General features: G+C 43.6%; 1 protein-coding gene across 1 annotated transcript in view; it reads left to right on the top strand.

Moving 5' to 3' along the window:
• Nucleotides 1-10,014: 10,014 nt before the first annotated feature.
• LOC144609961 (annexin A5-like) overlaps nucleotides 10,015-27,887 on the top strand; it is a 33,526-nt gene continuing 15,653 nt past the window's right edge. The window contains exons 1-7 of the mRNA XM_078428368.1: nucleotides 10,015-10,154; nucleotides 10,265-10,298; nucleotides 19,671-19,746; nucleotides 20,626-20,720; nucleotides 22,224-22,337; nucleotides 24,404-24,494; nucleotides 27,505-27,584. Of these exons, the coding sequence (XP_078284494.1) occupies nucleotides 10,281-10,298; nucleotides 19,671-19,746; nucleotides 20,626-20,720; nucleotides 22,224-22,337; nucleotides 24,404-24,494; nucleotides 27,505-27,584 (474 nt within the window). The 5' untranslated portion in view covers nucleotides 10,015-10,154; nucleotides 10,265-10,280. The remainder of the gene's footprint in view (nucleotides 10,155-10,264; nucleotides 10,299-19,670; nucleotides 19,747-20,625; nucleotides 20,721-22,223; nucleotides 22,338-24,403; nucleotides 24,495-27,504; nucleotides 27,585-27,887) is intronic.

The following is a 27,887-nucleotide window of genomic DNA, read 5'->3' as shown; positions in this document are numbered from 1 at the left end:
GGTGACTGGAGGAGTATAAGAAAATAACTGCAGATGCTGGTACAAATCGAAGGTATTTATTCACAAAATGCTGGAGTAACTCAGCAGGTCAGGCAGCATCTCAGGATGGAAGGAATGGGTGACGTTTCAGGTCGAGACCCTTCTTCAGACTCAAAGAATGAAGAAGGGTCTGAACCTTCTCAGGGTGAGAAGGCTCAGAGTCTGAAGAAGGGTCTCGACCCGAAACATCACCCATTCCTTCTCTCCTGAGATGCTGCCTGACCTGCTGAGTTACTCCAGCATTTTGTGAATAAATACCTTCGAGGTGACTGGAGCAGACTCACTGTGATGGATGTTTCTTTTTTTTTGTTTTATGTTGGTTGTGATTGTGTGGGAAATTGCTTATTTTTATTGCTCTATTGCTGGACTGTGCGTGACCTTTCATTTCACTGCACATCCTGTATGTGTACATGACAAATAAACTTGACTTGACATGTACAGGCAGATGAGATTTGGCATTGTGTTTGGCATAAACATTGTGAGTTGAAGGGCCCGTTCTTGTCCTGTACTGTGTTACGTTCTATATATATTTTCATTTTCCCCCTTCATCTTTTCCAGTGATTTCCCTGTGCTGTCAGTAGGGAGGAGTCGCAGCTGAGTCAAGCTCTAAAACAGTCATCCAATTAAACATATCTTTCACAACAGAATGAATTGGTTGCAGGAACCCTGCCTTTGCAGATCTAGCTGTGGAGGAATGCCATTGTTGCAGCATTTAGACTCAAATAATCCCTCGGGCAATTCAGAGAATTCAGGGATTGACTCACCAGGCAGTTTGCTGTTCAGAAATAAATCTGCACACAATGGCTGTGATGGGATTAGAACTCACACCTCCATAGAGACAGAAACCTGAATCCAGCTCCTTAGACCGCTCGGCCACACGACCACAAAAACGTCACCCATTCCTTCTCTCCCGAGATGCTGCCTGACCTGCTGAGTTACTCCAGCATTTTGTGAATAAATCACCAGGCAGTTTTCCTGTTATTTGGGAAAAAGTCTGTGTGAAGCTTTTTAGATTTCTTTTTAATGATTTAGAGATACAGCACAGAAACGGGCCCTTCGGCCCACCGGATCCGCGCCGCCCAGCGATCCCCGCACATTAACACTATCCTACACCCACTAGGGACAATTTTTACATTTGCCCAGCCAATTAACCTACAAACCTGTACGTCTTTGGAGTGTGGGTGGAAACCGAAGATCTCGGAGAAAACCCACGCAGGTCAAGGGGAGAACGTACAAACTCCGTACAGACGGCGCCCGTAGTCAGGATCGAACCTGAGTCTCCGGCGCTGCATTCGCTGTAAGGCAGCAACTCTACCGCTGCGCCACCGTGCCGCCCTTTGTGGGAAGAAAGGAAGTAAAGAAGGTGTATTTACATTTTGTCTTGGTTACTCAGTTGGGATCAAGAATTCCTTGTGAAGGAACACCCCGCTACCCAGTACATCCGCACTTCAAGGACCACAGCTCACTCCCACCTTCTTAAGGTCCGCATTACTGATACGCATTACTGTATATGTGAGTGGAAAGAGTAAGGTATAAGAACCATTAATGTCTTTAAACATTACAGGAGGGAAGATTCAATTGTTCATTCAATGGTTGAGCCAGTGCTGTATTTAATTGCCCATGTAGCAACAAGGAACTGCTGATGCTGGTTTGCAAAAAAAGGACATGAAGTGATGGAGTAACTCAGCTGGTCAGGCAGTATCTCCAGAGAAAATGGGTTTAACGATCCCTGTTCTCCAGAGATGCTGCCTGATCCACTGAGTTACTCCAACACTTTGTGTTCTTTTTTTAAATTGCCTATCTGAGGCAGACCTTAAGAAAGTGGGAGTGAGCTGTGGTCCTTGAAATGCGGATGTACTGGGTAGCGGGGTGTTCCTTCACAAGGAATTCTTGATCCCAACTGAGTAACCAGGACAAAATGTAAATACACCTTCTTTACTTCCTTTCTTCCCACAAAAAGGGAGGGTGAGGTAAAATAAGGCATTATTAGTCATCTTTAGTTTCCCAATTCCTAGCTCTCACTGAGAAGAGAGCAACGACCTTACAGTGTGTCAAAGGTACTTCACAGTGAATAAAGAAGCTATACAGTGCAGACACAGGAGATTGCAGATGCTGGTATCTGGAGCAACTAATCAATCTGTTGGGGGAATTCATTTCACAAAATGCTGGAGTAACTCAGCAGGTCAGGCAGCATCTCAGGAGAGAAGGAATGGGTGACGTTTGGGGTCGAGACCCTTCTTCAGACTGATGTCAGGGGGGCGGGACAAAGGAAGGATATAGGTGGAGACAGGAAGATAGAGGGAGAACTGGGAAGGGGGAGGGGAAGAGAGGGACAGAGGAACTATCTAAAGTTGGAGAAGTCAATGTTCATACCGCTGGGCTGCAAGCTGCCCAAGTGAAATATGAGGAGCTGTTCACCAATTTCCGGTGCGCCCCCCGGGGCCGCTGCCGCCGCCGACCTCCATACATAGTGAGGCCCACCGGAAATTGGAGGAACAACACCTCATATTTCGCTTGGGCAGCTTGCAGCCCAGCGGTATGAACATTGACATCTCCAACTTTAGATAGTTCCTCTGTCCCGCTCTTCCCCTCCCCCTTCCCAGTTCTCCCTCAATCTTCCTGTCTCCACCTATATCCTTCCTTTGTCCCACCCCCCTGACATCAGTCTGAAGAAGGATCTCGACCCGAAACGTCACCCATTCCTTCTCTCCTGAGATGCTGCCTGACCTGCTGAGTTACTCCAGCATTTTGTGAAATAAATACCTTCGATTTGTACCAGCATCTGCAGTTATTTTCTTACACTACCTGTTGGGGGAATTCAGTGGGTTGAGCAGCATCTGTGTGTGAGGCGGGGAGGGGCAGAGGGATGTGATATTGGGAAAGGAACTCCCATTGTTTAGGCCCAAAGTTGCCTGAGGACTGAGGGTGGAGAAGGGAGATGGTCAGTATAAAGAGAAGTGGGATGGGCAGGTGGAACCAGGTAGGTGAGGGGGACATAGAGGCAGGTGGACAATAGATGGAGGTAGACAGAAAAAGCAAAGGAAAGGGTAGATGAAAGGGGGGGAAGGTTGAGACGGTTACGGGAAAGTGATTAACAGGAATGCAAAGGCTATCAGTGCTGGAATCTAATAAGTAAGAAAGGGGATAATGGAAACTAATACGGATGGGCTGATGGAACCAGAACTACATGGGGCAGGAAGCAGGGCCGTCTTAACGCATGGGCCTGATGGGCACTTCCCCGGGGGCACACGAGCATAGGGAAACCATGCTGATCAATGTATGTTAAGTGACTTGCAATAAATAAATACTACTTTAAAAATGTAGGTTCAATATGTGCTTTTTTCGGTCACTAAGTGCTTCTCACAGCGATCTGTAAGTGCTTTTCGCAACAATGTAGCACCCTAAGTCCATCGCTAAGTGCTTTTCGGTAAGTGCTTTTCGCCGGCAAGACAGGGGGGGGCTGGTAGGGAAAGGGGGGTGGGGGAGAGTAACGGTAGGGGCCCCAGTACACTGCTTTGCCCGGAGGCCCATAATGCTGTAAAAACGGCCCTGGCAGGAAGGGTCCGATGGGTGAACCAGGATGGGGAGAGGAAGAAAAATGGTTGACAGAGGTGCTGAAGAAGACGGGGGGGGGGGGGGGGGGTATTTATAAAGGAAACAAGATATAGGAGAACTTGAGATACATGTGAATCTATGCCTCTCCTGGAAGGTGTTGTGCAGGTTCCTGGAATGTGGTGAAGGATGAGGTGTAAGAACAAGTGGCAGAGGTCAGGGAGGGGTGAATGAGAAAGGATGAATGGCCCAAGGATTCACAGAGAGTGAGTGAGAGAGTAAGAGAGAGCGAGAGAGAGAGAGAGAGAGAGAGAGAGAGAGAGAGAGAGAGAGAGAGAGAGAGAGAGAGAGAGAGATAGAGAGAAGGGGGAGTAGCTCCTGCAGAAGGTGGAAGGTGGGGAGATAGTACTTTAAAATGCCACTGGCTTAGGAGCTCCAAGATGTTAATCCAGCAACAATAAATGAAGGGTGCTATATTTCCAGGTCAGGATGGTGTGCTTTCTGGAGGGCTACTTACCAACCCAATCTTGTTATGACCTAAGATAGACACAACATGCTGGAGTAACATATCTTTAGATATGTAAAAAGGAAAAGATTGGTGAAGACAAATGTGGGTCCCTTACAATCAGAGACAGGTGAATTTATAATGGGAAACAAAGAAATGGCAGAACAGTTAAACGAGTACTTTGGTTCTGTCTTCACTAAGGAAGACACAGACAATTCTCCCAGAAATACCTGGGGACTGAGGATCTAGTGGGAGGGAGGAACTGAAGGGAATCCACATTAGTCAGGAAATGGTGTTAGGTAAACTGTTGGGACTGAAGGCAGATAAATGCACAAAAATACAATAAATTAATAACCGCAATACTAGGTAACAATAATAGTGAAAAACAGAAGTCCACAGTGCAACCAAAGGCACAAATATTAGATGATCATAGTTGCTGAGGTCACATGGTGTAGTGTTCAAGAGCATAATGATAGCGGAGTAGAAACTGTTCTTAAACCTGGTAATCACAGTTTTCAGTCTCCTGTGCATTTCTTCCCGATGGTTGTAATAAAATGAGAGTGCAGCCAGGGTGGTGTTGTTCTTTGATGATATGGCTGGCAGAGCCTCCTATAGAACCATTCGATGGTGGGGAGGTCAGTACCCGTGATGGACTAGGCAGTGTCTACCTCTCTCAGTACTTTGTAAATACATAACCTTCCCATTGTTTTGCTAAATATCACCCTCCAAACCCCATAGAAATCAGTGGGATGGTTCACCTTGAGCCAGGCTATGATTAAGGTTAGACTAGAATCATTGACATTAACCTATCAAATTTAAATCTTAATCTTACCCAATATTTCTTCTTTAAGAATATAACATTTCTTAATCGAAGGTATTTATTTCACAAAATGATGGAGTAACTCAGCAGGTCAGGCAGCATCTCAGGACAGAAAGAATGGGTGACTTTTTGGGTCAGACTGAAGAAGGGTCTCGACCCGAAACGTCACCCATTCCTTCTCTCTTGAGATGCTGCCTGACCTGCTGAGTTACTCCAGCATCTTGTGAAATAAATACCTTTGATTTGTACCAGCATCTGCAGTTATTTTCTTACACAGATTATATAACTAAATTAATTAAGACAGGGTTAAAATATAAAATGCAGCAGAAAAGCCAATTACCAACTTTTTGGGATGATTATCAATTAATGTGCGAATTTACTTCAAAATGTTATTAGTGTACAGTGACATATTCACATTATTTTGTAATGTCTATTTTTACTTTGAAATACACTAAAAGAAGCTTGAAATTAATTTTGCGTGCAAATTTTCAAAATGTTTCCAATTTTTTGATCCCCATTGTACGCCTCACGCAAGCGCTCAGCTTTTTTCCTCTTTATTTTTTACCTCACTCATATGCCTGGCGTGTGCAGCCAGTGAATGATAAAATGGGAAAACATAACACTAGTGTGACTGCTTGATCAATGGTCAGCGTGGACTTGGTGGCTGAAGGGCTTGTTTCCATGCAAGGGTCTCGACCCGAAACGTCACCCATTCCTTCTCTCCTGAGATGCTGCCTGACCTGCTGAGTTACTCCAGCATTTTGTGAATAAATCGATTTGTACCAGCATCTGCAGTTATTTTCTTATACTACTTGTTTCCATGCAGTATCTTTAAGTAAGTACTAAGGTAAGTGGGAAGGGACCCTACCTGAAACAACATCTGTCTAGTTCCTCTGCAGTTGCTGCTCGACCCACTGAGTTTCTCCAGCAGTTTGTTTTTTACGCAAGATTTCAGCATCTGCGGCCTTTTAGGTCTCCAATGTAAATGACTGGTTTTCCCCTCAGTATTATTTTCCACCTGTACATCAGAAGCAATTTTGAAAAACATTTAGGCCTTTAATTCAGCTGCAGATTTGTAAAAATCAATTTTTACTCACGGAAACCATTGATTTTAGTAGCCATGCCCCAAATATCAAACTTTTTATGTTCTCTTGCAATTTCCCATGCTGATCGATTTAAATATTAAATTAGCTTTTTTTTTTTAAAACACTGAACCGAATAAATTTTTTGGAAGTATGTATTATTCTGGAAGGGTCAAAATAATATTATTGTCATGGACAAATATATGAAACACCCAAGGAAAAACGACAGAGGTGGTAAATGCATACATTTCACGAGAAACATAATTGGTTATAAGGTTGGAGGCAGTTCAGATACAGCGAGGGTCATTGGGAACCTTTCAAATGAAAATGAGAATTCAACCATTTAAAATGTAGGAAGTAAACCTTATTTGTTAAAATGTAAAATTGATGCAAAAAGCTGGAGTAACTCAACAGGTCAGGCAGCATCTCTGGAGAAAAGGAATAGGTGACGTTTCGGGTCGAGACCCTTCTTCAGACTCACATGTTCATTGGTCATTGTTTGCCAACTTGTTAAAATGTTCATTGTTTCACAACTTCCGAGGCCTGGAGAATTTTCCACTCCTCCATTTCTGATCACCTGATTTTCACGACAACATCAACAGTTACTACATTCAAACCCATCACTGGGAAAGTTATTGGTCATCCCCTCCTGTATTTCCCTGTAGAGCTTGACATTATGAATTTAAAAGAGAGTTAGATGGAGCTCTTGGGGCTAGCAGAATCAAGGGGTATGGGGAGAAGGCAGGCATGGGTTACTGATCGTGGATGATCAGCCATGATCACAATGAATGGCGGTGCTGGCTCGAAGGGCCGAATGGCCTCCTCCTGCACCTATTTTTTATGTTTCTATGTTTCGACTGCTTGTTTGATTAAGCTTTTGGAAAAATGACATTAAAAGGACATTGTAAATTCAAGTTGTTTTTATTGTCATAAATGCTACATTTTGCTGAATATTTTAAAACTAAATTTAGACTACAAATATTTTTTCTGTTATGTACATTTGGTGAAAAATGATGGTTCCTCAGGAATTCCCCCACTTTGTTGCTCTATTTTTGACAGAAAAAGGGTGTACTCGTGTAAAAGGAGTTTCTTCCATTCTTCTGCTGAAGTGAAGCAGAATGGGAGAAACCCTGATAAATTCTCGCCTCTTGTTATTCCATGATGAAGAACAGATACTTTATGTAGTTTGGCAGAGAATCAAACATTACGTTAGTCTTCTGCGAAAAGTAATACCTGGACTGTAGTTTCTCTTCAGTCCACTGGAATCCTTTCCCTGTCCTTGGCTTAGTATAGGAAAATAACTGCAGATGCTGTACAAATCGAAGGTATTTATTCACAAAATGCTGGAGTAACTCAGCAGGTCAGGCAGCATCTCAGGAGAGAAGGAATGCCATTCCTTCTCTCCTGAGATGCTGCCTGACCTGTCCTTGGCTTAAGTCATTTCACAATGAAGTTAGCAAGGTCACTCCATAATACATTAAATGCTCCACTTTTAGGTCATAGGCTTCACTCTAGAGTGCCATTACATTAGAGTGGATAAACAGCTTTAGAGATACAGCATGGAAACAAGACTATAGGCCCACTGAGTCAATGATCATCCAAACACACTAATTATGCTATCCCACTTTCACAGATCTGCACATTATCCAATCACTACACATCACGGACAATTTTACAAAGGTGATTAACCCTACTAACCTACATGTCTTTGGGACATGGGAGGAAACTAGCGCAGCCGGGGGAAATCCATGCTGTCACAGGGAGAACAAGCAAATGTCACACAGACAGCATCTGAGGGCAGGATTGAACCATGCCTCTGGCACTGTAAGGCAGTTATACCACTCTGAGGCCCCAAGGACAATGAATAGGAGGGAGTAGGAAGAACCTGAAGAAGGGTCTCGACCCAACTATTCCTTTTCTCCAGAGATGCTGTCTGACCGGCTGAGTTACTCCAGCTTTTTGTGACTATTTTACGAATATAACTGGTGCAGTTTCAAAGTTACTGAAAACTGGATTGTGTTGGTACAATCAAAAGTGTTCTACAAAGTTAGGTAGCAAAAGGGTTACTTATAATATCTGTGTACAAATTCGGACCAAAGTAATTTGCTAATAATTTTATTAATTTCTAAACTATTGTTTGGCAACCGACAATTACTAACAAACAACCTTGCGTTGTAAAGTAACCAAACGACATTGCAATGAGCTTCGGGACGTTTATCAAGTGTGCTTTGAAACCATAATTAAGTGTCCCTTTGTGGTTATTATGCAGCAGTCTTTTTTTAGACCTACCTACTACACTAAGCCTCTGCTTTAGGGATATTCAATATTGTGATCAAACTTTGAAACACCTGTTTAAAAAATCTTGCGGTGTTGCTGACGTTTCCAACTCGAAGAACCGGCGTTGAACAAGATGTTGCATCATTTATTTGCAGTTCTCACGGTTTTATTAAATCCGGGATGTTTCACCTGTGCATACGAAAGATTGTCAATCCTTCAGGCCTTTTCAATGGTTTATGCTGGATTGTGGATATTTTCTAATACCTCAAAGAAATAAGCAACCTTCCTTTGATAATGACCAATAACAGGTGATTTAATCTGGAAAGTCATGAAGCCAGACTATGAACCATTGAACATCAGATATATTCTACACGTGCACAAAGAGATGTATCGTCAGACAGTGTCTGACAAAGGATATATATATATATATATATGCGATAGACACAAATGCTGGAGTAATAGTGTTAATGTACAGGGATCGCTGGGCGGCACGGACTTGGTGGGCCGAAAAGGCCTGTTTCCGCGCTGTATATATATGATATATGATATGATATGATAACTCAGCGGGACTGGCAGCATCTCTGGAGAGAAGGAATGGGTGACATTTCGGTCGAGACCCTTCTTCAGATTGATGTCAGGGGAGTGGGAGGGACAGAGATAGAATGCAGTCGGAGACAGTAAGACTAGTGGGAGAACTTGGAAGGGGGAGGGGATAGAGAGGGAAAGCATGGGCTATTTCAAGTTAGAGAAGTGAATGTTCATACCGCTGGGGTGTAAGCTACCCAAGTGCAAACTGTTCCTCCAATTTGCGCTGAGCCTCACTCTGACAATGGAGGAGACCCAGGACAGAAAGGTCAGATTGGGAATGGGAGGGGGAGTTAAAGTGCTGAGCAACTGGGAGATCAGGTAGGTTAAGGCAGTCTGAGTGAAGGTGTTCAGCAAAACGATCGCCCAGCCTGCACTTGATCTCGCCGATGTACAAGTGGTATGATGGAATAGTGGATACAGTAGATGAGGTTGGAGGAGGTGCCAGTGAACCTCTGCCTCACCTGAAAAAACTGTTGAGGTCCTTGGAATGGAGTCAAGGGGGAGGTAAAGGGACAGGTGTTGCATCTCCTGCGGTTGCAGAGGAAAGTACCTCGGGAGGGGGTGGTTTGGGTGGGAAAGGACGAGTTGACCAGGGAGTTGCGGAGGGAACGATCTCTGCGGAAAGCAGTAAGGGGTGGAGATGGAAAGAGGTGCCCAGTAGTGGGGTCCCGTTGGAGGTGGCGAAAGTGTTGGAGGATTATATGCGTGTGTTGTGTGTGTTTATGTATGTGTATATGTATATTTAGATATACACTCACTGAACTTTTTTTTCCCATTTATTAAATTGTTCACAGTGTACTATGTTTACATATTCTGTTGTGCTGTTGCAAGTAAGAATTTCATTGATCTATCTGGACAAATGACAATAAAACACTCTTGATAAACCTATTGTGAGATCGGTGCGGTTAATCAAAACAAAGGTAAACATTTCCTCTTCCTCTCTCTGCTGTAAACGTTTCTGATTTGGCACAGTTTGGGGATTTTAACCTCCGTATCAGTGATGGGCATTATTAGGAAAACTGTTCACCTTCAGTACCCTGAATTATCTGATAATTTAGAATCAAAGTTCAGTGCTGGTTTTAGCTGCACCCAAATAGGGGGTTTTTGGATTAATAGCTTCTTATAGGCTGACTCTTTTCTATGACTAAATTATTTAAATATGCTTCCAATCTCTCTGCCAATCCCTAAACTACCGCCAGCGTCTTTCCTCAGAGAAAAGGCAGGCCTTGTTTCGTGAGTTTCAGTGAGCCACATACTGCGAACATTTTTCTTTGCAGTAGGCTTGTCAGAGGTATCATGCCATTCTTATTTGCTCTTGTCATGTTAATGTGTTATTGAAACATTTCAGGATGTGTGGAGAAGCTACGATAAATGATCTTTTATTTTTCTGTTTTAAAATAGATTTCCTTACTGAACCATGGCAGCCAAAGGCAGGGTAAGTGTGATCAGAATTGAGTTGTCAGACATTGTATGGTGCTGGTGTGCGATGATTCACCAGCTGTTGGTGGGCGTAGTAGTTCTACACATTGGTATTTTACTACGTTCAAATACTCCACCTAGATCCCAGAAAAAGTTTACAATGAAAGATTACAACAAATGCAGCTATGTTAACAATTAAAGGCCACAATTTAATTTCATTTGCGTGGTAGGTGCTGCCTGTCATTACTCTTCTTTAGAAAATGTTGCAATTTACAGAAAAAAATTTGATGGCAGTGTTACCAAGTATATGACTCCTTTCAAGGATAGTAATTATTCTGGCATTGTGTAATTGTGCTGTGTAAGGCCTTAATTGGTTGTTTGAATAAAAGAAGGCTCCGTCTTTCTGTTTGTTTCTCCTAAATTAAATCTTGTCGTAACTAAAGTGGCATGCACCCTAGATTTTCCCTTGACCAATAATCACTTTTCTTAATTTCTTTCACCCCACCCACCTGCTACCAAATTACTTTTGTCTCCCTACTCTTTACGCCTAGCAGTGAAAAACTGAGTGGTCTGATTGTTGATGAAGGGGGCGGAAATATTAACAGAGCTTTGCATAAAGAAACCTTTTGTGATGGGAAGAACTTGCCACTGGGACACCCCCCAAAAAACATTCCGCTATCAAATGGCAATGAATATTTTTTCCCCATTGTTGGAAAAAGCCAACAATGGGAAAAGTGATGGTTCATTGTTTTTGGGGGGCAGGGGTCAATCACATGCCTAACTGTTTCTGTCTTTGCAATCATTATGCAGGCAGTCGTGTGCAGTCAGATGAATTGGGATAAGATCAAGAATGTATTCATTGTCTCTGCGCTCTACCCACACCGTGGGTTTTCTCTTGTTTCAGATGTTTACATAGCAACTCGGATCTAATTCAATAAATGCCACAGGCCTGAAACAGAAATTGGGAAATGTTCAGTCTGTCAAGCCACACATGGTGTTGTTGCATTTTAGCAAATGACTTAAAAGTAACATTTAATGAAATGCAAGCTGATAAAAAATACTTGGTTTTGTTCTATAAAATGTGGAGGAAGTCTGTTCATGGTTGCTGTATTATCTTTGTTTGAACTTTGGGTGGAAATGTTTGTGGACAATGGGATTTAAAACGGATATCAAAAACAATCTTTTATTTTCCAAAACATTTAAAACACAAAGCTGAACCTCTGGATTTGTTGCCTGTGAAATATCTGGAGTCTGCCATTTAACTGTATAACCTCTGAAGTTCCTTGTTTGGGAAGAGAGACGTGATTGAGTAAATGTGGAGAAATGGTTTCTGCTGTAGCCAAATGGTGATCAAAGAATTCTTATAATAATCTACAAATAAGCTTGTTTGAATGTACTTATAGGGTTAATGTGGGCTCATTGAAAACAGCAAAGTTCTGATCCAGACTTTGTACACCAGAACTGTAGGCAGACGAGTAACTTCCAAAAGTATAATGCAAATCTCAAACGACAGGAGCATGGGAACAGAAAGAGTAGACTTATGAATGATGACGTACCAAGATTAGACCCTAACATCTGTCAAGCTAGAGACATGATGTGAAGTGTTTGAGACATGATGTGAAGCTGAATTTCTTTTGGGGAGTGGGAGGGGGAAATCAAATATTGCAAGGAATTTCAGCAAAGCTCCAGTTGTTGCAAGTAGTCAGTCTGCTTCAGTCCTTAATGAGTTGGATTATTTGTCCCGTTGTCTAGTAACAATGATGTGCTGAGAAGGTTAAGCAAGCTGGCGCGGTAGAGCTGCTGCCTTGCAGTGCCAGAGACCGGGGTTCAATCCTGACTGTGGTTGCTGTCTGTACGGAGTTTGCACGCTCTCCACGTGGTTTTACTTCAGGTGCTTCGGTTTCCTCACACACTCCAAAGGCATATTGGTTTCTAGGTTAATTGGCTTGGTAAATTTGTAAATTGTCCCTTGTGTATTGGGGGATCATTGGTCGGCACAGACTCGGTGGGCCAAAAGGCCTGTTTCCATGCTGTATCTCTGAAACTAAACTAAAAAGCCGGGGATCTGTTGGATCTGTCTCCAGAGTGTAGATGGCTCCCAGGAAGACCCAGTAGTTTCCTTGTTCAGTGAGGAGAGACTAGAGTTTGCAGTTTTGTTCAGTTGACTTGAACCATGCAACCAAAGCTTAATTAAGTGTAGAGTGAGGATTGGGTCACATTATTTTTCACCCTGTGAAATTGTGACCACCCCACTTGATTTCCATGAGTAAATGTATAAGGCAATAACTGCAGATGTTGGTACAAATCGAAGGTATTTATTCACAAAATGCTGGAGTAACTCTGCAGGTCAGGCAGCATCTCAGAAGAGAAGGAATGGGTGACGTTTCGGGTCGAGACCCTTCTTCAGACTGATGTCAGGAGGGCGGGACAAAGGAAGGATATAGGTAGAGACAGGAAGAGTAAATGTGCTCTTAAGTGCAAGGCTGAGTGAATGAATAAGGTGGTGTGACTTTGGGTATTGGATGATCAGGTTTATTGAAGACATGTTGTAATTTAACAAAACCATGAGTGAACTAAAGCAGCACCATAGTAGAGCAATACAAGTGACTCTGGATACTGTAATCTGGAGCAAAAACAATTGCTGTTAGAACTGTGGCTTCATCTTCCTGGCATCCCTTATCGTTCCCCACCACCTCTGGTTCCACCGATTGCCCACTATCCTTTGCCTCGTCCCCATTTCATGCTTCTAAAGACTGGTTATCTTCACTCTATGCACAATCCTGATGCAGGATCTCCACCGAAAATGCCGATCATCCCTTCACCTTCACACACTGAGTTCTTCCAACAGTTTTTTTTTGTGCTCTTGAATTAACAACCTGCTGTGCTGATGAAGATCATAGAATCCAAATTCATCTTGGTTGAGAAGGTGTCATATTTGAACAGTTTCAATCTCTTACGATCAGGAATGGAGGTGATGGCCAGAGAACAATTTGTAGCCAAAAGTAATGCCCTGGTCATTACAACATTGGAGGACTTGTTGGTCCAGTAAAGTTAAGGTAATACGAAAAGGTTGACTTTATATTTCAAGTGACTTTTGCAACTTCTCAACTGGCTTTGTGCAGCTCATGAAGTACTTGTACCTGGGAACGGGTAACTTATGACTAGCGACCAAGTCAAAAGCTCATTTTCCAGGTGCTTTGACCCAGCCAATGGCCACCCCGAGCCCCAATAAGGACATGGTCTCCAGTCACGATGGAACACTTATTCTCACCTCAGAGTACAACTTGACTTGCATAGGAAAGTCCCATGAAAATGCAGACGAGAGATTTTAAACCACAGAAACAAAGAACTGTAGCTGCTGGTTAATACATAAACGGACATAAAAGATGACATCACTCAGCAGGTCAGGCATCATCTCTGTCGAACGGATAGGTGATGTTCCGGGTTGAAGCCCTTCTTCAGACTGATTGTGGGGGGGGGGGGAGAAGAAAGCTGGAAAAGGGGGAAGGCAACACAAAGCATGGCTGGTAATGGGTGGACACAGGCGAGGGAATTATTGACAGGACGATGGTGGGAACAAAGGCCAGTGATAAGAACAGTAGGTGTGAGGCAGATTTAAAGTAGCAGTGGGTGGGTGGGAGAAATAGGTAGGTCCAGGTGGGGCTCAGGGGGTGGTGGTGTAGGGAGAAAAGAGGAGGAGGTGGCGGTTTGAGATAGCCTAAAATTGGAGAATTCACCATTCATACCATTGGGTTGTCAGCTACCCAAGCAATATATGAGGTGCTGTTCCTCCAGTTTGCAAGTGACATCACTCTAGCAATGGTGGAGGCCCAGGACAGAAAGATCAGTGAGGAAGTGAGGGGATGGGATAGGGAGTTAAATGGTTAGCAATCAGGGCATCCAGTAGGTCTAGGCAGACCGAGTGCAAGTGTTCAGTGAGACTGGTGTTATAATATAAGAAAATAACTGCAGACGCTGGTACAAATCGAAGGCATTTATTCACAAAATGCTGGAGTAACTCAGCAGGTCAGGCAGCATCTCAGGAGAGAAGGAATGGGTGACGTTTCGGGTCGAGACCCTTCTTCAGACTGATGTCAGGGGGGCGGGACAAAGGAAGGATATAGGTGGAGACAGGAAGGTAGAGGGAGAACTGGGAAGGAGGAGGGGAAGAGAGGGACAGAGGAACTATCTAAAGTTTTTGGTGCCGTAAATAGATTGAAGTGGTAAAAGTACAACTTTTAATCAGTGCCCTGTTTGACTTTAGTAAATGGGTGGGAAGCTTTCAGCTATTTTTTGGGGGTAATGCATTTAAAAAAAAAAAAATCAAATATACAAATTATATATCATAGTGTAAGAAAATAACTACAGATGCTGGTACAAATCGAAGGTATTTATTCACAAAATGCTGGAGTAACTCAGCAGGTCAGGCAGCATCTCAGGAGAGAAGGAATGTGTGGCGTTTCGGGTCGAGACCCTTCTTCAGACTGAAGTATATCATATATACTTTACGTCTTCCATTAAGTCATGAATAATATAAACAGGAAAGGAGGTTTCTTCAAAAAAGACATCTTCCCTTTCATGAAACTCTAAGGAACTGCGTTTTCATCGTGGCTGGTTTTATGCAATTTGGAAGTCGTGAATCTCTGACGATTCGCTCTCAATGCTCAACAGCGTTATTGACGAAATATCCTCGGGAGCTGTTGTCTTGTGATTCGGAACAGGAACTGCTGCAATTCCAACATTGTAGTGACTCACTTGCACAAAGCAATGGGCAGCCTGCCAGCTCCCAGCAAGGGTGTGGCGGAAGCCGAGGATAAAGTGAATTATACGGCATTGATATCTGATCCCACTGCGAGCTTGGGGAGGGACTTGCTGCCCTGTGCGAGTCATTGGCCGGTGATGATGGCCGCCTCTCTGTGTGGCTTCGGTGCAAATTGCCTTGTCTGTTTATATCATCCACAACTCTCCCCCCATCTCCTCCACCCTGGCTGAAATCAACATCTGCAATGAACATACATCACACAGTGCAGGATGGAACCACAGATTTAACATCTGTAATGAACATACAACACACAGTGCAGGATAGAACTGCAGATTTAACATCTGTAATGAACATAGAACACAAAGTGAAGGATGGAACTGCAGATTTAACATCTGTAATGTAAGAGAATAAGAAAATAACTGCAGATGCTGGTACAAATCGAAGGTATTTATTCATAAAATGCTGGAGTAACTCGGCAGGTCAGGCAGCATCTCAGGAGAGAAGGAATGGTTGGCGTTTCGGGTCGCCCGAAATGTCACCCATTCCTTCTCTCCCGAGATGCTGCCCGACCTGCTGAGTTACTCCAGCATTTTATGAATAAATAACATCTGTAATGAACATACAACACACAGTGCAGGGTGGAACCGCAGATGCTGGTTTCAACCGAATACAAATAGACAAAGTGCTGGAGTAATTCAGCGGGACAGTATTTTGTGTCATGCTGCCTGTCCGGCTGATTTACTCCAGTATTATGTGTCTCTAGAACGCAAAGTGCTGGAGTAACTCAGCGGGCCAGGCAAGACCAAGGATACTTAGTCTCGTATCTTGGGGCAAGACCATTGACGAGCGACGTTTCGGGTCGTGATCCACTTTTCTTTTTCAGACGCCGATCCGAAATGTCACCTATCCGTGTCCTCCAGAGATGCTGCCTGGCCCGCTGAGTTACTCCAGCACTTTGTGCTCGCAGCTCAACACGTGTGTGTGTGTGTGTGCGTGTGTTCGCCCCCCCGGCCCAATGGCCCCTCGTTGACTGCTCACACCACGCCGCCTCCACCGCACTGCTTGGCCCCTGCAACGTGGCTGCGGCCAACACCGGGGTTGGGCCGAGTGGCCCCAGTGAAGGGGGTGCCTACCCTGCGGGCGGCTGTTGCTCCCCCTCTGCCCAGACGGCTGCTGCAGCGCACACAGCTCTCCACGCCCAGAATGGGTCTCGGACAATTTAACCCTGACACTTAAACAGACAACTTTCGCAGGTCCTGGTGCTACCTGACCACGCGCCCCCAGGAACAGTCCCAGTAGAAAACTCCACCCACAATAACAAATGAATAACAAATTAATAATGGTATCACAAAATGCTGGAGTAACTCAGCAAGTCAGGCAGCATCTCAGGAGAGAAGGAATGGGTGACGTTTCCGGTCGAGACCCTTCTTCAGACTGGTTAGGGATAAGGGAAACGAGAGACATAGACGATGATGTGGAGGATACAGAACAATGAATGTTGCCTGAAGAAGGGTCTCGACCCGAAACGTCGCCCATTCCTTCTCTCCTGAGATGCTGCCTGACCCGCTGAGTTACTCCAGCATTTTGTGATACCTTCGATTTGTACCAGCATCTGCAGTTATTTTCCTAATAACAAATTAATGTTCATCATAAATCATAAGTGATAGGAGCAGAATCAAGTCCACTCCGCCATTCAATCATGGCTGATCTATCTCTCCCTCCTGACCCCATTCTCCTGCCTTCTCCCCATAACCTCTGACACCTGTATTTTGCATCTCGGGCCACTTTTGAATCCATCAACTTGTGTTTCACACTGCAAGTACCCTACAATATCATACTGAAGCACTTTGCTAATGAGAAATAAACGGACTTGTTTGATTCAAATACGATGCAATAGAACTTTATTTATCCCTGGAGGGAAATTAATCTGTCACAAATTTGGGTTAGTTTGCATGAAATTTATAATTTGCATGAAACTCACAGAGTAAATGGTATACATACAATAATACCGAAACATTTGATAATACATACAATAATAAACAATAAATGATGAGTGCAAAACAGTAGAATGGTGCAAGATTGAGGTACAGATCAGAGTAGATGACAGGACCACTTGGAAGTGGGTCTGAAAGCAGTGATTTGGTGCAGGACTCTGATGGCAGTGGTGGAGAAGCTGTTCTTGGGTCGAGATGCCTGGGATGTCAAGCTCCCATATCTTCCCCAAGAAGGTAAAAGAAAAGGAATAGCCAGGATGGCAGACATTCTTGACTATACGTCAAGTCTTCCTGATGCAACACACCATGAAGATGGACTGGATGTGGTCTTGGGCAGAGCAGTTGCCGTTCCAAGCTGAAGTGCATCTGTATAAACGGACGCTAGTCAGTGCAACATGCTGAATATCCTTGGCTTTCCCAGAAAGTAGAGGCTTTGGTGGGCTTACTTGACTGTCGCATAGATGTGGTTGGACTAGGACAAATTGGGGGTGATATTTATACCCAGGAACCTAAAGTTCTTAACCATCTCCACCTCGGCAACACTCTTAATGAAATCTAAGACTAGCTCAAAAGGGCACAAAGTCCTGCAGGTTTGATGGCACCTCTGGAGGACATGGAAAGGTGACGTTTTGGTTGAGACCCCTTGTTCCTCTTTGGCACTGGGATGATTGGAAAAGAGTGGCTAAATATATTTGCAAACACACCTGAGCGCTGGTCTGTGCAGGTTCTGAGGACATGGCCAGGGACTCCATCCAGGCCAGTCGCCCTCTGTGGTTTCACTCTGGGCCAGTGACCTTGGGCTCAGGTGCACCTGTGGATGTGGGGGGCCGAATGGCCTCCTCCTGCACCTATTGTCCATTGTCTATTGTCTATTGTCTATTGTCTATTGTCTATTGTCTATTGTTATCATTCCATTGATCTTCTGTTCAAAGTGAGCACAGAGTGCATAGTTTAGTTTGGAGATGCAGCATGGCAACAGGCCCTTCGGCCCACTGAGTCCGCACCGAACAGCGATCCCCGCGTGCTAACGCCATCCTACACACACCAGGGACAATTTACCAAGCCAATTAACCTACAAATCTGTACGTCTTTGGAGTGTGGGAGGAAACCGGAGATTCCGGAAAAAACCTTTGCAGTTCATGGGGAAAGTACAAACTCTGTACAAACAGCACCCATGGTCAGGATCAAACCCGGGTCTCCGGGGCTGGAAGGCAGCAACTCTACTGCTGTGCCACTGATTTCTGCTTGACCTCACTTTGCACCCCTTTGTAGCATGAAAGCTTTGTCATACTTCGGTGTCTAACTTGTTTAATATGGGACTCTAGGGTCAGGGACTGTCTTTTGGAGCCCCTGATCACTTTGCCAAGGTGGTATCTAGATTTCTTATATGGATCAGGGTCACTTGATTTGAATGTCCCAGATTTGGACTTCACTAGTGAGTAGGTCTTGTGGTTTTCTATGGTTTCCAATTGGGGGACACTTTGGCAGCCAGACTTCTATCCACATACTGAAAGTCTATGATGGCAGTGGCATGCTCTAGTTGAGCCTTGAGTTAAAGCAGTCCTGTAGGATCTCTGCGCTTCAGGTTTTGTTTATAAATAGGGAGCGAGCCCAGAGGGTTAGGGTTGAATGCAGGCCTGTTATTCTAGTTTTCCAAAATGCAAGTTGGGGTTGGTAGGACTCTGGTTGTCTGGTAAAGATGGAACCTGTTTGGCCCTCTGGGACAGGAGACAGATTGATAGTATTTTGGCAGCACACTCTTGAGGTTGGCCTGGTTGACGTTCCTACCTATGTTGAAGTAGTCCTCGGACTGCTGTGTTTCAAGGCTACAGGTGCTTGTCCAAGGTTTTTGTCTGTGTGGAATATGAACTGCTGGGAGGATAGCCAAAGGGAATTACTGTGACAGATTATTAATGCCACATTGAAATTAATTTAGACCTATTTGCTTTATTACCATACCAAAGGGTGTGTTCTGGGTGTAGAGTGGTTTTGATTATGCACTGTGCCCAGGATATGCAGAATTACTAATCTGACATTCACTCAAAAACAAGTTTTGCTGGGTTTGCCTATGAGGTTGATGAAAATCAAAATGAGTTCTGGAAACTATCTTTTGGACACTGACTCTCTTTTTCTTTCCACAGATGCAGCCTGATAGTATTTCCATTTTTTGTTTTTATGCCTTTTGCATTAACTTATCATCCTCATGTTTTGTTCTGAGCTGGGGTAAAATTGACAAAGGAAAATGCTCTTCCTCTGGAGCCTTGCCCAAATATCAGCTGGTTTTGTAGGTTCACTGTGCGTAACAGGCTGTTTAAAAAAAATTGTTTAGCTGTTTAGACAGGAACCTTCCTTGTATTCTGCCTTTCTCAATATCTGCACATGGGTTCCTGATGGAGAAGCTGATTTTATAACCATCAATGTTGCACTTGCATCACTTTTTGCTAAGCAGAAAACGCCGTAAAGTTTAAGGATTAAATCTGGTACCTTGTGCAGTGCTTTACTTCTGTTACCCAGTGAACCAAAAGCTGAGATGGGATTGGAAACTTTGCTTTAATCTGTATGTAGTGGTGTCCTCTTGTGATCACAGTTTATTCTTTAAGGTGAAACATATTAATGGATGGTCTGTTCTTAGGGAACCATCCATGATTTTCCAGATTTTGATGCCAATCAAGATGCTGAGATCCTTCACAAGGCCATGAAAGGCTTTGGTAAGCGACAATAGTTTGATTTCTATTTGTGCACAGTGAACTGTCACGAGTCATTGTTTGTCCCAAAGATACCATGTTTATCCTCTATCACTTTATCATGCGGTGTTGTTGAGTTCTGTTTTATTCTCCTACTTGTACAACTGGCCCGTCGGTGCATCTTTTCCATATTTATGGAAATGTATTGAGCTTGCTACTCTCTAGGTACTAAAGCTCCCCTCTTGAATGCCTTATTTGTTCAACTTTGTAGATCAAAATACATAAGGCCTTCAATATTTTTGTTTTGAGAAAAACAGAGACCTGTTTTGTTTATAAATGACTAAACTGTACACTAGGGGGCTCAATGGGCCATCTGTCCTGTTTAAATGCCCAAGACCAATCTGTCCAGGGATAGACCTAAGCCAATATCCTTTGTGTTTAAATTGATGCCTTATAAAGCAGCTATTGGGTCCAAAAATGACATCCAAGTGGAATCTATGTAAATTGCCCAATAAACATTGAATACAAGAGTCGAATAAGGAAACTCTTTTACCTCTTCTAACAATTCCTTCAGGGATAGTCTTGACATTAGAGTTGGGAGCCTATTGATTTGCATACCTTGGAACTCCGTCTAGCAAGAGTCAGTATTGGAAAAAGAAGCAAGCCAGCATCTGTTGACGACAACAAGCCTAGGTGTAAGTGGGTTAGGTGCTAGTTAAAGCTCTTTCCCAGTCACCAAAGCTTCTAAATGCCTCCAATTAAGGCTGCATTCTTTATCTTAAACAGCAATTTTTGAGTGGCTCACACAACATATTCAGATTGGGCAAGAGATTCTTACCTCCAGTGACAGTTCAACAGCAATTATTTGCACGTGTATTCTAAAACCATTATGCTTGTTGTCAGGAACGGATGAAGATATCATATTGGATCTACTGACGCAGAGAAGTAACGCCCAACGGCAAGATATTATACTTGGCTATAAAACCGTAATTGGAAAGGTAAATTATAATTAACCACTGTCCAGAACTACATGCACATACTGAAACTGCCTTCTAATCCTCAGTGTGGAGAGGAAATTCCATTAATGGAATGGTTGAGGTGATAAGTTCATAGATTATTGAAGACTTAGTACATGAAGTTGCAGGGTTATGTTGTGCTTGGGTGAAGGACTAGCTTGTTTCTGCAGTGAAGGCAATTGAGATATTTTAGCAAATGGTAACTGCAGACCACCATGTCACTGGAAGCAAAGGAATCAAGTTCAAGCAAAGCTGGTACTGAAATGGGTGAACAGGTGCTGCTTTAAAGAATGGACTTTTGCCCCATGGATTTGTAATAAATACAGATTAATGCATTTGAGTTCTTCACAAAACTTTGCAAAGGCATACAAGATGCATTATTGGCAGTTAAGTTTACTAAATCCTGAAACATTATGCACGATGTGCACGATTGTAGATAGAATTAGAATTTAGATCTTTGTTCAGTTGTTTTATTCTAAAGCAGGGGTTTAAATTCCCATGTATCAATGCATCCCAAATACAGAACTTGAAGTATGAAATTCAGTGTTTTCTAGTTAGTCCCATCTAATTTTTAATTATTTTTTTATCGTCATTCCCTGTCATCACTGTAGCTGGGGCTCAGGGTGCAACCAAATTAGAGTAGCACATCTTTTTGAGGATGTGCCACCATAACCTTCTTTGACTTATGGTTGGGAGTTCAATTGTACTTTGCTGGGGTGTGGGATGGGTAGAATCCTGTGGGGCTATTGCACTGGATAATACCGTGGTAAGACGGTGCGTTGGAGGTAGAAAAAACTGGCGATACCAGAACTCTCATGCCTCGAGTTCCTCTCTGGTGCTCAGATGGAAGTATTGCTTCTGGAATGATCTCTTCCTCCAATTCTGAGCCAAGCACAGATGCTTTGCAGATATCCATGCAAAGATTTCGGTGACATTAAATCTCTTTAGAGATTGGTTATGTGGCACGGTGGCGCAGCGGTAGAGTTGCTGCCTTACAGCGAATGCAGCGCCGGAGACTCGGGTTCGATCCTGACTACGGGCACCGTCTGTACGGAGTTTGTACGTTCTCCCCGTGACCTGCGTGGGTTTTCTCCGAGATCTTCGGTTTCCTCCCGCACTCCAAAGACGTACAGGTATGTAGGTTTGATTGACTGGGTAAATGTAAAAATTGTCCCTAGTGGGTGTAGGATAGTGTTAATGCGCGGGGATCGCTGGGCGGCGCGGACTCGGTGGGCCGAAGGGCCTGTTTCCGCGCTGTATCTCTAAAACAATTTTTTTTTAAAATCATGCTTGGCTCTGGGGTAGAGATAGAGGCAAATTGCATCGATGGTTTTGTGGGACATAAGAGTACTGTATATCTGCATCCCGATTAAGGTCAAATAGAATATAGTTGGGCTGAATAATCTGAAATGCTGGCTCTGTTCTAGACATGATGTTGTTATTTTGTTTTGCCACAGTGCTCATCTGTCGTCTTTGCTCCTGCAGGACCTGGTCGATGATCTGAAGTCCGAGCTGTCTGGAACGTTTGAGTCACTAATTGTTGCTCTCCTGCTTCCTCCTGATCGCTATGATGCTAAGGAATTGCACGATGCCATAAAGGTAACTGGAACTTTACATGTGTGATCTTATTCAGTACACGTCATTCCTACAATTTGTCAGTACACGAGGTCAAATAATGGTAGACCTGCACATCAGTGGTTTAATGCTAGGGAACGTAATGTACTCCCTACTAAATCTGAAGGCAAATGCATTCCTTTTCATCGACTGGCTGCCTCAACCATATAAATTAGATTTTCTGTACCCTTTCTCTCATGGTGTCTGTACTTATTGTACAGTGGCAATTCCTTTCGAAACTTTTTCTTCTTTAAACACATTCCTATTGTTTTGCATTAAGCTACAGGCAAATCTATGCCTTCGATCTATTTGAATACTGAGGTAGTTGCTTACTTTCTTTTCCCATCATCTGAACATTAATAAACTGTCAAAGTATATAAGAGGCAGGTAGATCAGGGCATCAACCAAGCGCAGGCTCGGCGATCGCTTCGCTGAACACCTGCGCTCGGTCCGCATTAACCAAACTGATCTCCCGGTGGCCGAGCACTTCAACTCCCCTTCCAACTCCCAGTCTGAACTTTCTGTCATGGGCCTCCTCCAGTGCCATAGTGAGGCCCACCGGAAATTGGAGGGACAGCACCTCATATTTCGCCTGGGCAGTTTGCAGCCCAGCGGTATGAACATCGACTTCTCCAACTTTAGATAGTTCCTCTGTCCTTCCCTTCCCCTCCTCCTTCCCAGATCTCCCTCTATCTTCCTGTCTCCACCTATATCCTTCCTTTGTCCTGCCCCCCGACATCAGTCTGAAGAAGGGTCTCTTCCCGAAACGTCACCCATTCCTTCTCTCCCCGAGATGCTGCCTGAACTGCTGAGTTACTCCAGCATTTTGTGAATAGGTAGATCAGGGATGTCTTTGCCCATTGGCCAAAATCAATGAGGAAGAAGCTCCAGTTAATAGTATTTGAGATATTAAGGGATTCCATATTGCTCATAACTTGCTGCACTCCAATGAGTATCGGTAAACCTTTCTCCTTCAATCCAACCAAAGAAACACCAGTTATCCGGCACTTCATTATAACTGTTACATTATAGTACCCAGACTGTAGCGTGGCCCAGATGACTTCAGGGCAATCTGCAGGATCTTATTCTGGCACCTGTGAAATATAGCATGTGCTTGATAAGGGTTTTAGTTTGAAGGTTGGGTGACAAAATATGGGGAAGAACCGATATTTGTCATAGAATCAAGCAACACAAGTCCCCCATCCCACCATGTCCCATTCACACTAATCCAATTTGTCAGCCCTTCACCTGTTGCCTTGGCAATTCATAGTGCTCATCTAGCTACTAAAATGTTGTTATTGGACCTGTGTCTACTACCTCAGGCAGTTCCAGAGTCAACTGTGTTCTGATTCCCCCCCCCCCCCCCCCCCCTCTCTGCAACCCTCTGGTTTTGGAAGTCTGTTGTTGAAATAAAATCTTGTGTTCAAAGGGTGTCTGTACCCCTGAATTTTGTGAACCTGCATCGGGTCATCTTTAAGCTGCTTCTGTAGCCCAGCTGGTGCATGGATTGACCCACTCTCATTTATACCCCACAGAAAAGAGGAGGTCATAAGTGATAGGAGCAGAATTAGGCCATTCGGCCCATCACTGCGCCATTCAATCATGGCTGATCTATCTCTCCCTCCTAATCCCATTCTCTGCCTTCTCCCCATAACCTCTGACACTGTATTAATCAAGAAATCTATCTCTGCCTTAAAAATATCCATTGACTTGGCCTCCACAGCCTTCTGTGGCAACAGACTATTGGAATGAACAGGATTTGAAAATCAGATAATTCAAGATTTGGGATTTCAGACTTTCTCTGTCTAGACAGGTGGTGACCATGGGTAACTGAAGTAAAGCATTATCCCAGTGAGGTTTATACCTTGATAACTGGGCTGAAATCCTATCCCAATTTGTGCATTCATACCAAGAATTTGGAGAAGGGCTTTTGGGACATGTCCTAATGTGCATTTCCAGTGCAGTGTATGTACATTTGTGGGATGACTGAATGATGGCCATATTTTGTCTTCAATCTAGAGTATGATTCTTTAATTGTTTGTTTTCCTCAGGGTGCTGGAACATCTGAGGACGTCCTGGTTGAAATCTTAGCATCTCGTGATAATGACGAAATCCACCAGATTGTGAAAGCTTATAAAGAAGGTATGCTATTACATTGACCAAACACTATGGCCATTGTTAGTTAAAGAAGTCTAATCGATTGTAAAATCCCACCTTTTGGCACGATGGGTCAAGAAAAGATGGGTGCACAGGAGAAATTACTACAATCCGGTGAATTAATATTGAGGTGCATTTTGCTTTGCATCATTAATTTTGTAAGAAAGATCCAAAGCTTTCTATCATGAGCTGTGGAAACATGGAGCTGCAGATGTTGGTTTACCACAAAGGACAAAATGCTGGAGTAACTCAGCAGGTCAGGCAGCATCTCTGATGAGCATGGACAGGTGTTGTTTCAGTTCAGGACCCTTCAGGCTGTTTGTAGGAGGCAAGGGAGCAGCAGAAAGCTGAAGAGAGGGGGGGGGGGCTTGAGCTGTTTGATCTTCATCAAGAATCCTTTGAGATGTGGATAGTTCTGTTTCTAGCATTCCTAAGAAACCACGTGTAATAGAATATCATGCCACAAAAGACGAATTGTATCAATGGGGCAAAAGGGAGTTTGGAGCTACAATTTCAGACTCTATAACAAAGTTATTTTTCCTGCTGTACTTACAAAAATGAAGTAGAGTTGGATCCGCTGACTTACTCCATCTTTTTGTGTCTATCTTCCTTATAAAATGGAGGGTCTTTTTAAAATAAAGGCTGTATGTCCATAGTTTTGTTGCACAGGTATCAATAGAAGTGATTGCTTGTTAATTTCAAAATACACCCATGGTTAAAGTAGCAGTTGTGCTCTTAAGAGACAATGGTGTCTGATTACTATGTGGAAATTATATCCCTTCTGTTCTGCTTAAATCTAAGACTGCTTTCTATTTCTACTGCATGGGCCTCCTCCAGTGCCATAGTGAGGCCCGCCGGAAATTGGAGGAGCAGCACCTCATATTTCGCCTGGGCAGTTTGCAGCCCGGTGGTATGAACGTCGACTTCTCCAACTTTAGATAGCTCCTCTGTCCCTCCCTTCCCCTCCTCCTTCCCAGATCTCCCTCTATCTTCCTGTCTCCACCTATATCCTTCCTTTGTCCCGCCCCCCTGACATCAGTCTGAAGAAGGGTCTCGACCCGAAACGTCACCCATTCCTTCTCTCCCGAGATGCTGCCTGACCTGCTGAGTTACTCCAGCATTTTGTGAATAAATCTATTTCTACTTCTCAGTTTCCAGCATAAGTGGGGCCTAGTTCTTGATCAATATTGTGTGATAACTAATTTGGCCCGCATGTGCAAATGGTGTTCCCTAATTCATGATTTGTGTTGTGGTAACGAGTATTCTAGCAGAACTACCTGTACTAGCCAAAGGCCATGTTATAGTCAGGGGAGGTTTCCTGCTCCTATAACACCTATTTTGAATCCTGGATGACTGAACAGTCTACATTGAGTTTGGGTCTGGGTTTGATTGTTGATGCGACAGTTTTGCTGATGCTGCTTTGTGGTTTGCTATTGGTTAAGTCTCATAAACAACGATGTAACATGGGAAGGTAGGGAAGTAATTATTTTTTGGCATAAGTATGACTACGGCTCTCCTTAGATTCTGAAGGCTGTGTTTGCCTTTTGTGCATATTGTCCCCAACAGCTGACTGAGTTGTAAGAAGTGTAGATTTCCACAAAAATCATTTAACTTCTATATAAGCGTTTTATTACAAATACAATGCAGAGAGCAAGTGAGAAAACCTCTGCATGGTACACCTCATGGTTACAAAGTGAAACGAATTTAATCAGCAGCATGTATAAGAAAATAAGAAAATAACTGCAGATGCTGGTACAAATCGAAGGTATTTATTCACAAAATGCTGGAGTAACTCAGCAGGTCAGGCAGCATCTCAGGAGAGAAGGAATGGGTGATGTTTCAGGTCGAGACCCTTCTTCAGAAGAAGGTCTCGACCCGAAACATCACCCATTCCTTCTCTCCTGAGATGCTGCCTGACCTGCTGAGTTACTCCAGCATTTTGTGAATAAATACCTTAATCAGCAGCGTAATACAGGTAACACTACCAAAACCAGGCATGGAGCATAGATCAGGTCAGCAATACGAAAGTCAGGCACGGATCAATCCGCCTCGGGGATTGATCTACATGAGTGACTTTCCCTTTGAGATCATGTAGTAGCAGTTTTGTAGCTAAAAATCAGATTGGAATAGGAATTGCAAATTTCCTTAAGGGCAGTAGTTATTGGTTCAAGCTCTCTATTCTCTCGGTTTTAACTCCACACCATTTTACCCCTTTCTTATTCCCCAGCCTATAATAGGAAGAAAGCATTCCTCGCTCGATGTTAAACCTATCCATTAATTTCTATTTTCTTCCTATTTTAATTTTATCATTATGTTATTTGCATATTTATTCGACAATTTTCAGTATCTATCTTCCCACGGTTAGAAACCTTGCTGCGCACTTCTCCTTTGGACTTTGGCTAAATGGGAATATCTTGTATGGGGCAGACACAAAATGCTGGAGTAACTCAGTGGGTCAGGCAGCATCTCTGGAGAGAAGGAATGGGTGATGATTAGGGGTCAAGACCCTTCAGTCTGAAGAAGGGTCTCGACCTGAAACGTCACCCATTCCTTCTCTCCAGAGATGCTGCCTGTCCCGCTGAGTTACTCCAGCATTTTGGGTCAACCTTTGATTTAAACCAGCATCTGCAGTTCTTTCCTACACATCTTAGATGCGGCATCTTGGTTGGCATGGATGAGTTGGGCCAAAGATCCTGTTTCCATGCATGATGGCTCTGACTAACACAGACCGTTTTTAGACACAAAATGCTGGAGTAACTCAGCGGGTCAGGCAGTATCTCTGGAGAGAAGGAATGGGTGACGTTTCGGGTCGAGACCCTTCTTCAGTCTGAAGAAGGGTCTCGACCCGAAACGTCACCCATTGCTTCTCTCCTGAGATGCTGCCTGACCTGCTGAGTTACTCCAGCATTTTGTGAAATAAATACCTTTGTGTCGGTTGCTTGTCAGTTCGGTAATTTCTGAGATTTTTCAAAACCAATTTTGTTTTCTTTTCCAGACTTTGAATCTGATTTGGAAGAGGACCTCAACTCTGACACATCAGGTTACTTTGAACGAGTTCTGATTTCCCTAGTTCAGGTATATATATTTTTTGTTTTACTCCATGTTAAATGTCTGAAAATGTTCATCATTCTCTTGTTTGTGCAAGGACTTGATCTACGGCGCCACGGGAGAAGAACGAGGAGGAGATAAGACTTTGCCTTCCATCACAGTGAGGGTATGCCTAGAGCAATCACTGTGATGGCTGTTTTGTGTAAAAAATTGTATCTGTGTGTCTTGTGTTCTTTAATGTCTACTGCCGGACCCTGACGTGAGAGGACGCTGGCGTTGAGTATTCGCCGCTTTTCCGTCAGGATAGTTTGTCTGTTTGTCTGTTTGTTT

This window comes from Rhinoraja longicauda, chromosome 35 (genome assembly GCF_053455715.1).
Source record: "Rhinoraja longicauda isolate Sanriku21f chromosome 35, sRhiLon1.1, whole genome shotgun sequence".
Lineage (NCBI taxonomy): Eukaryota > Metazoa > Chordata > Chondrichthyes > Rajiformes > Arhynchobatidae > Rhinoraja > Rhinoraja longicauda.
The sequence above is the reverse complement of the archived record's forward strand: the minus strand, read 5'-3'. Positions and strand labels throughout refer to the sequence as shown.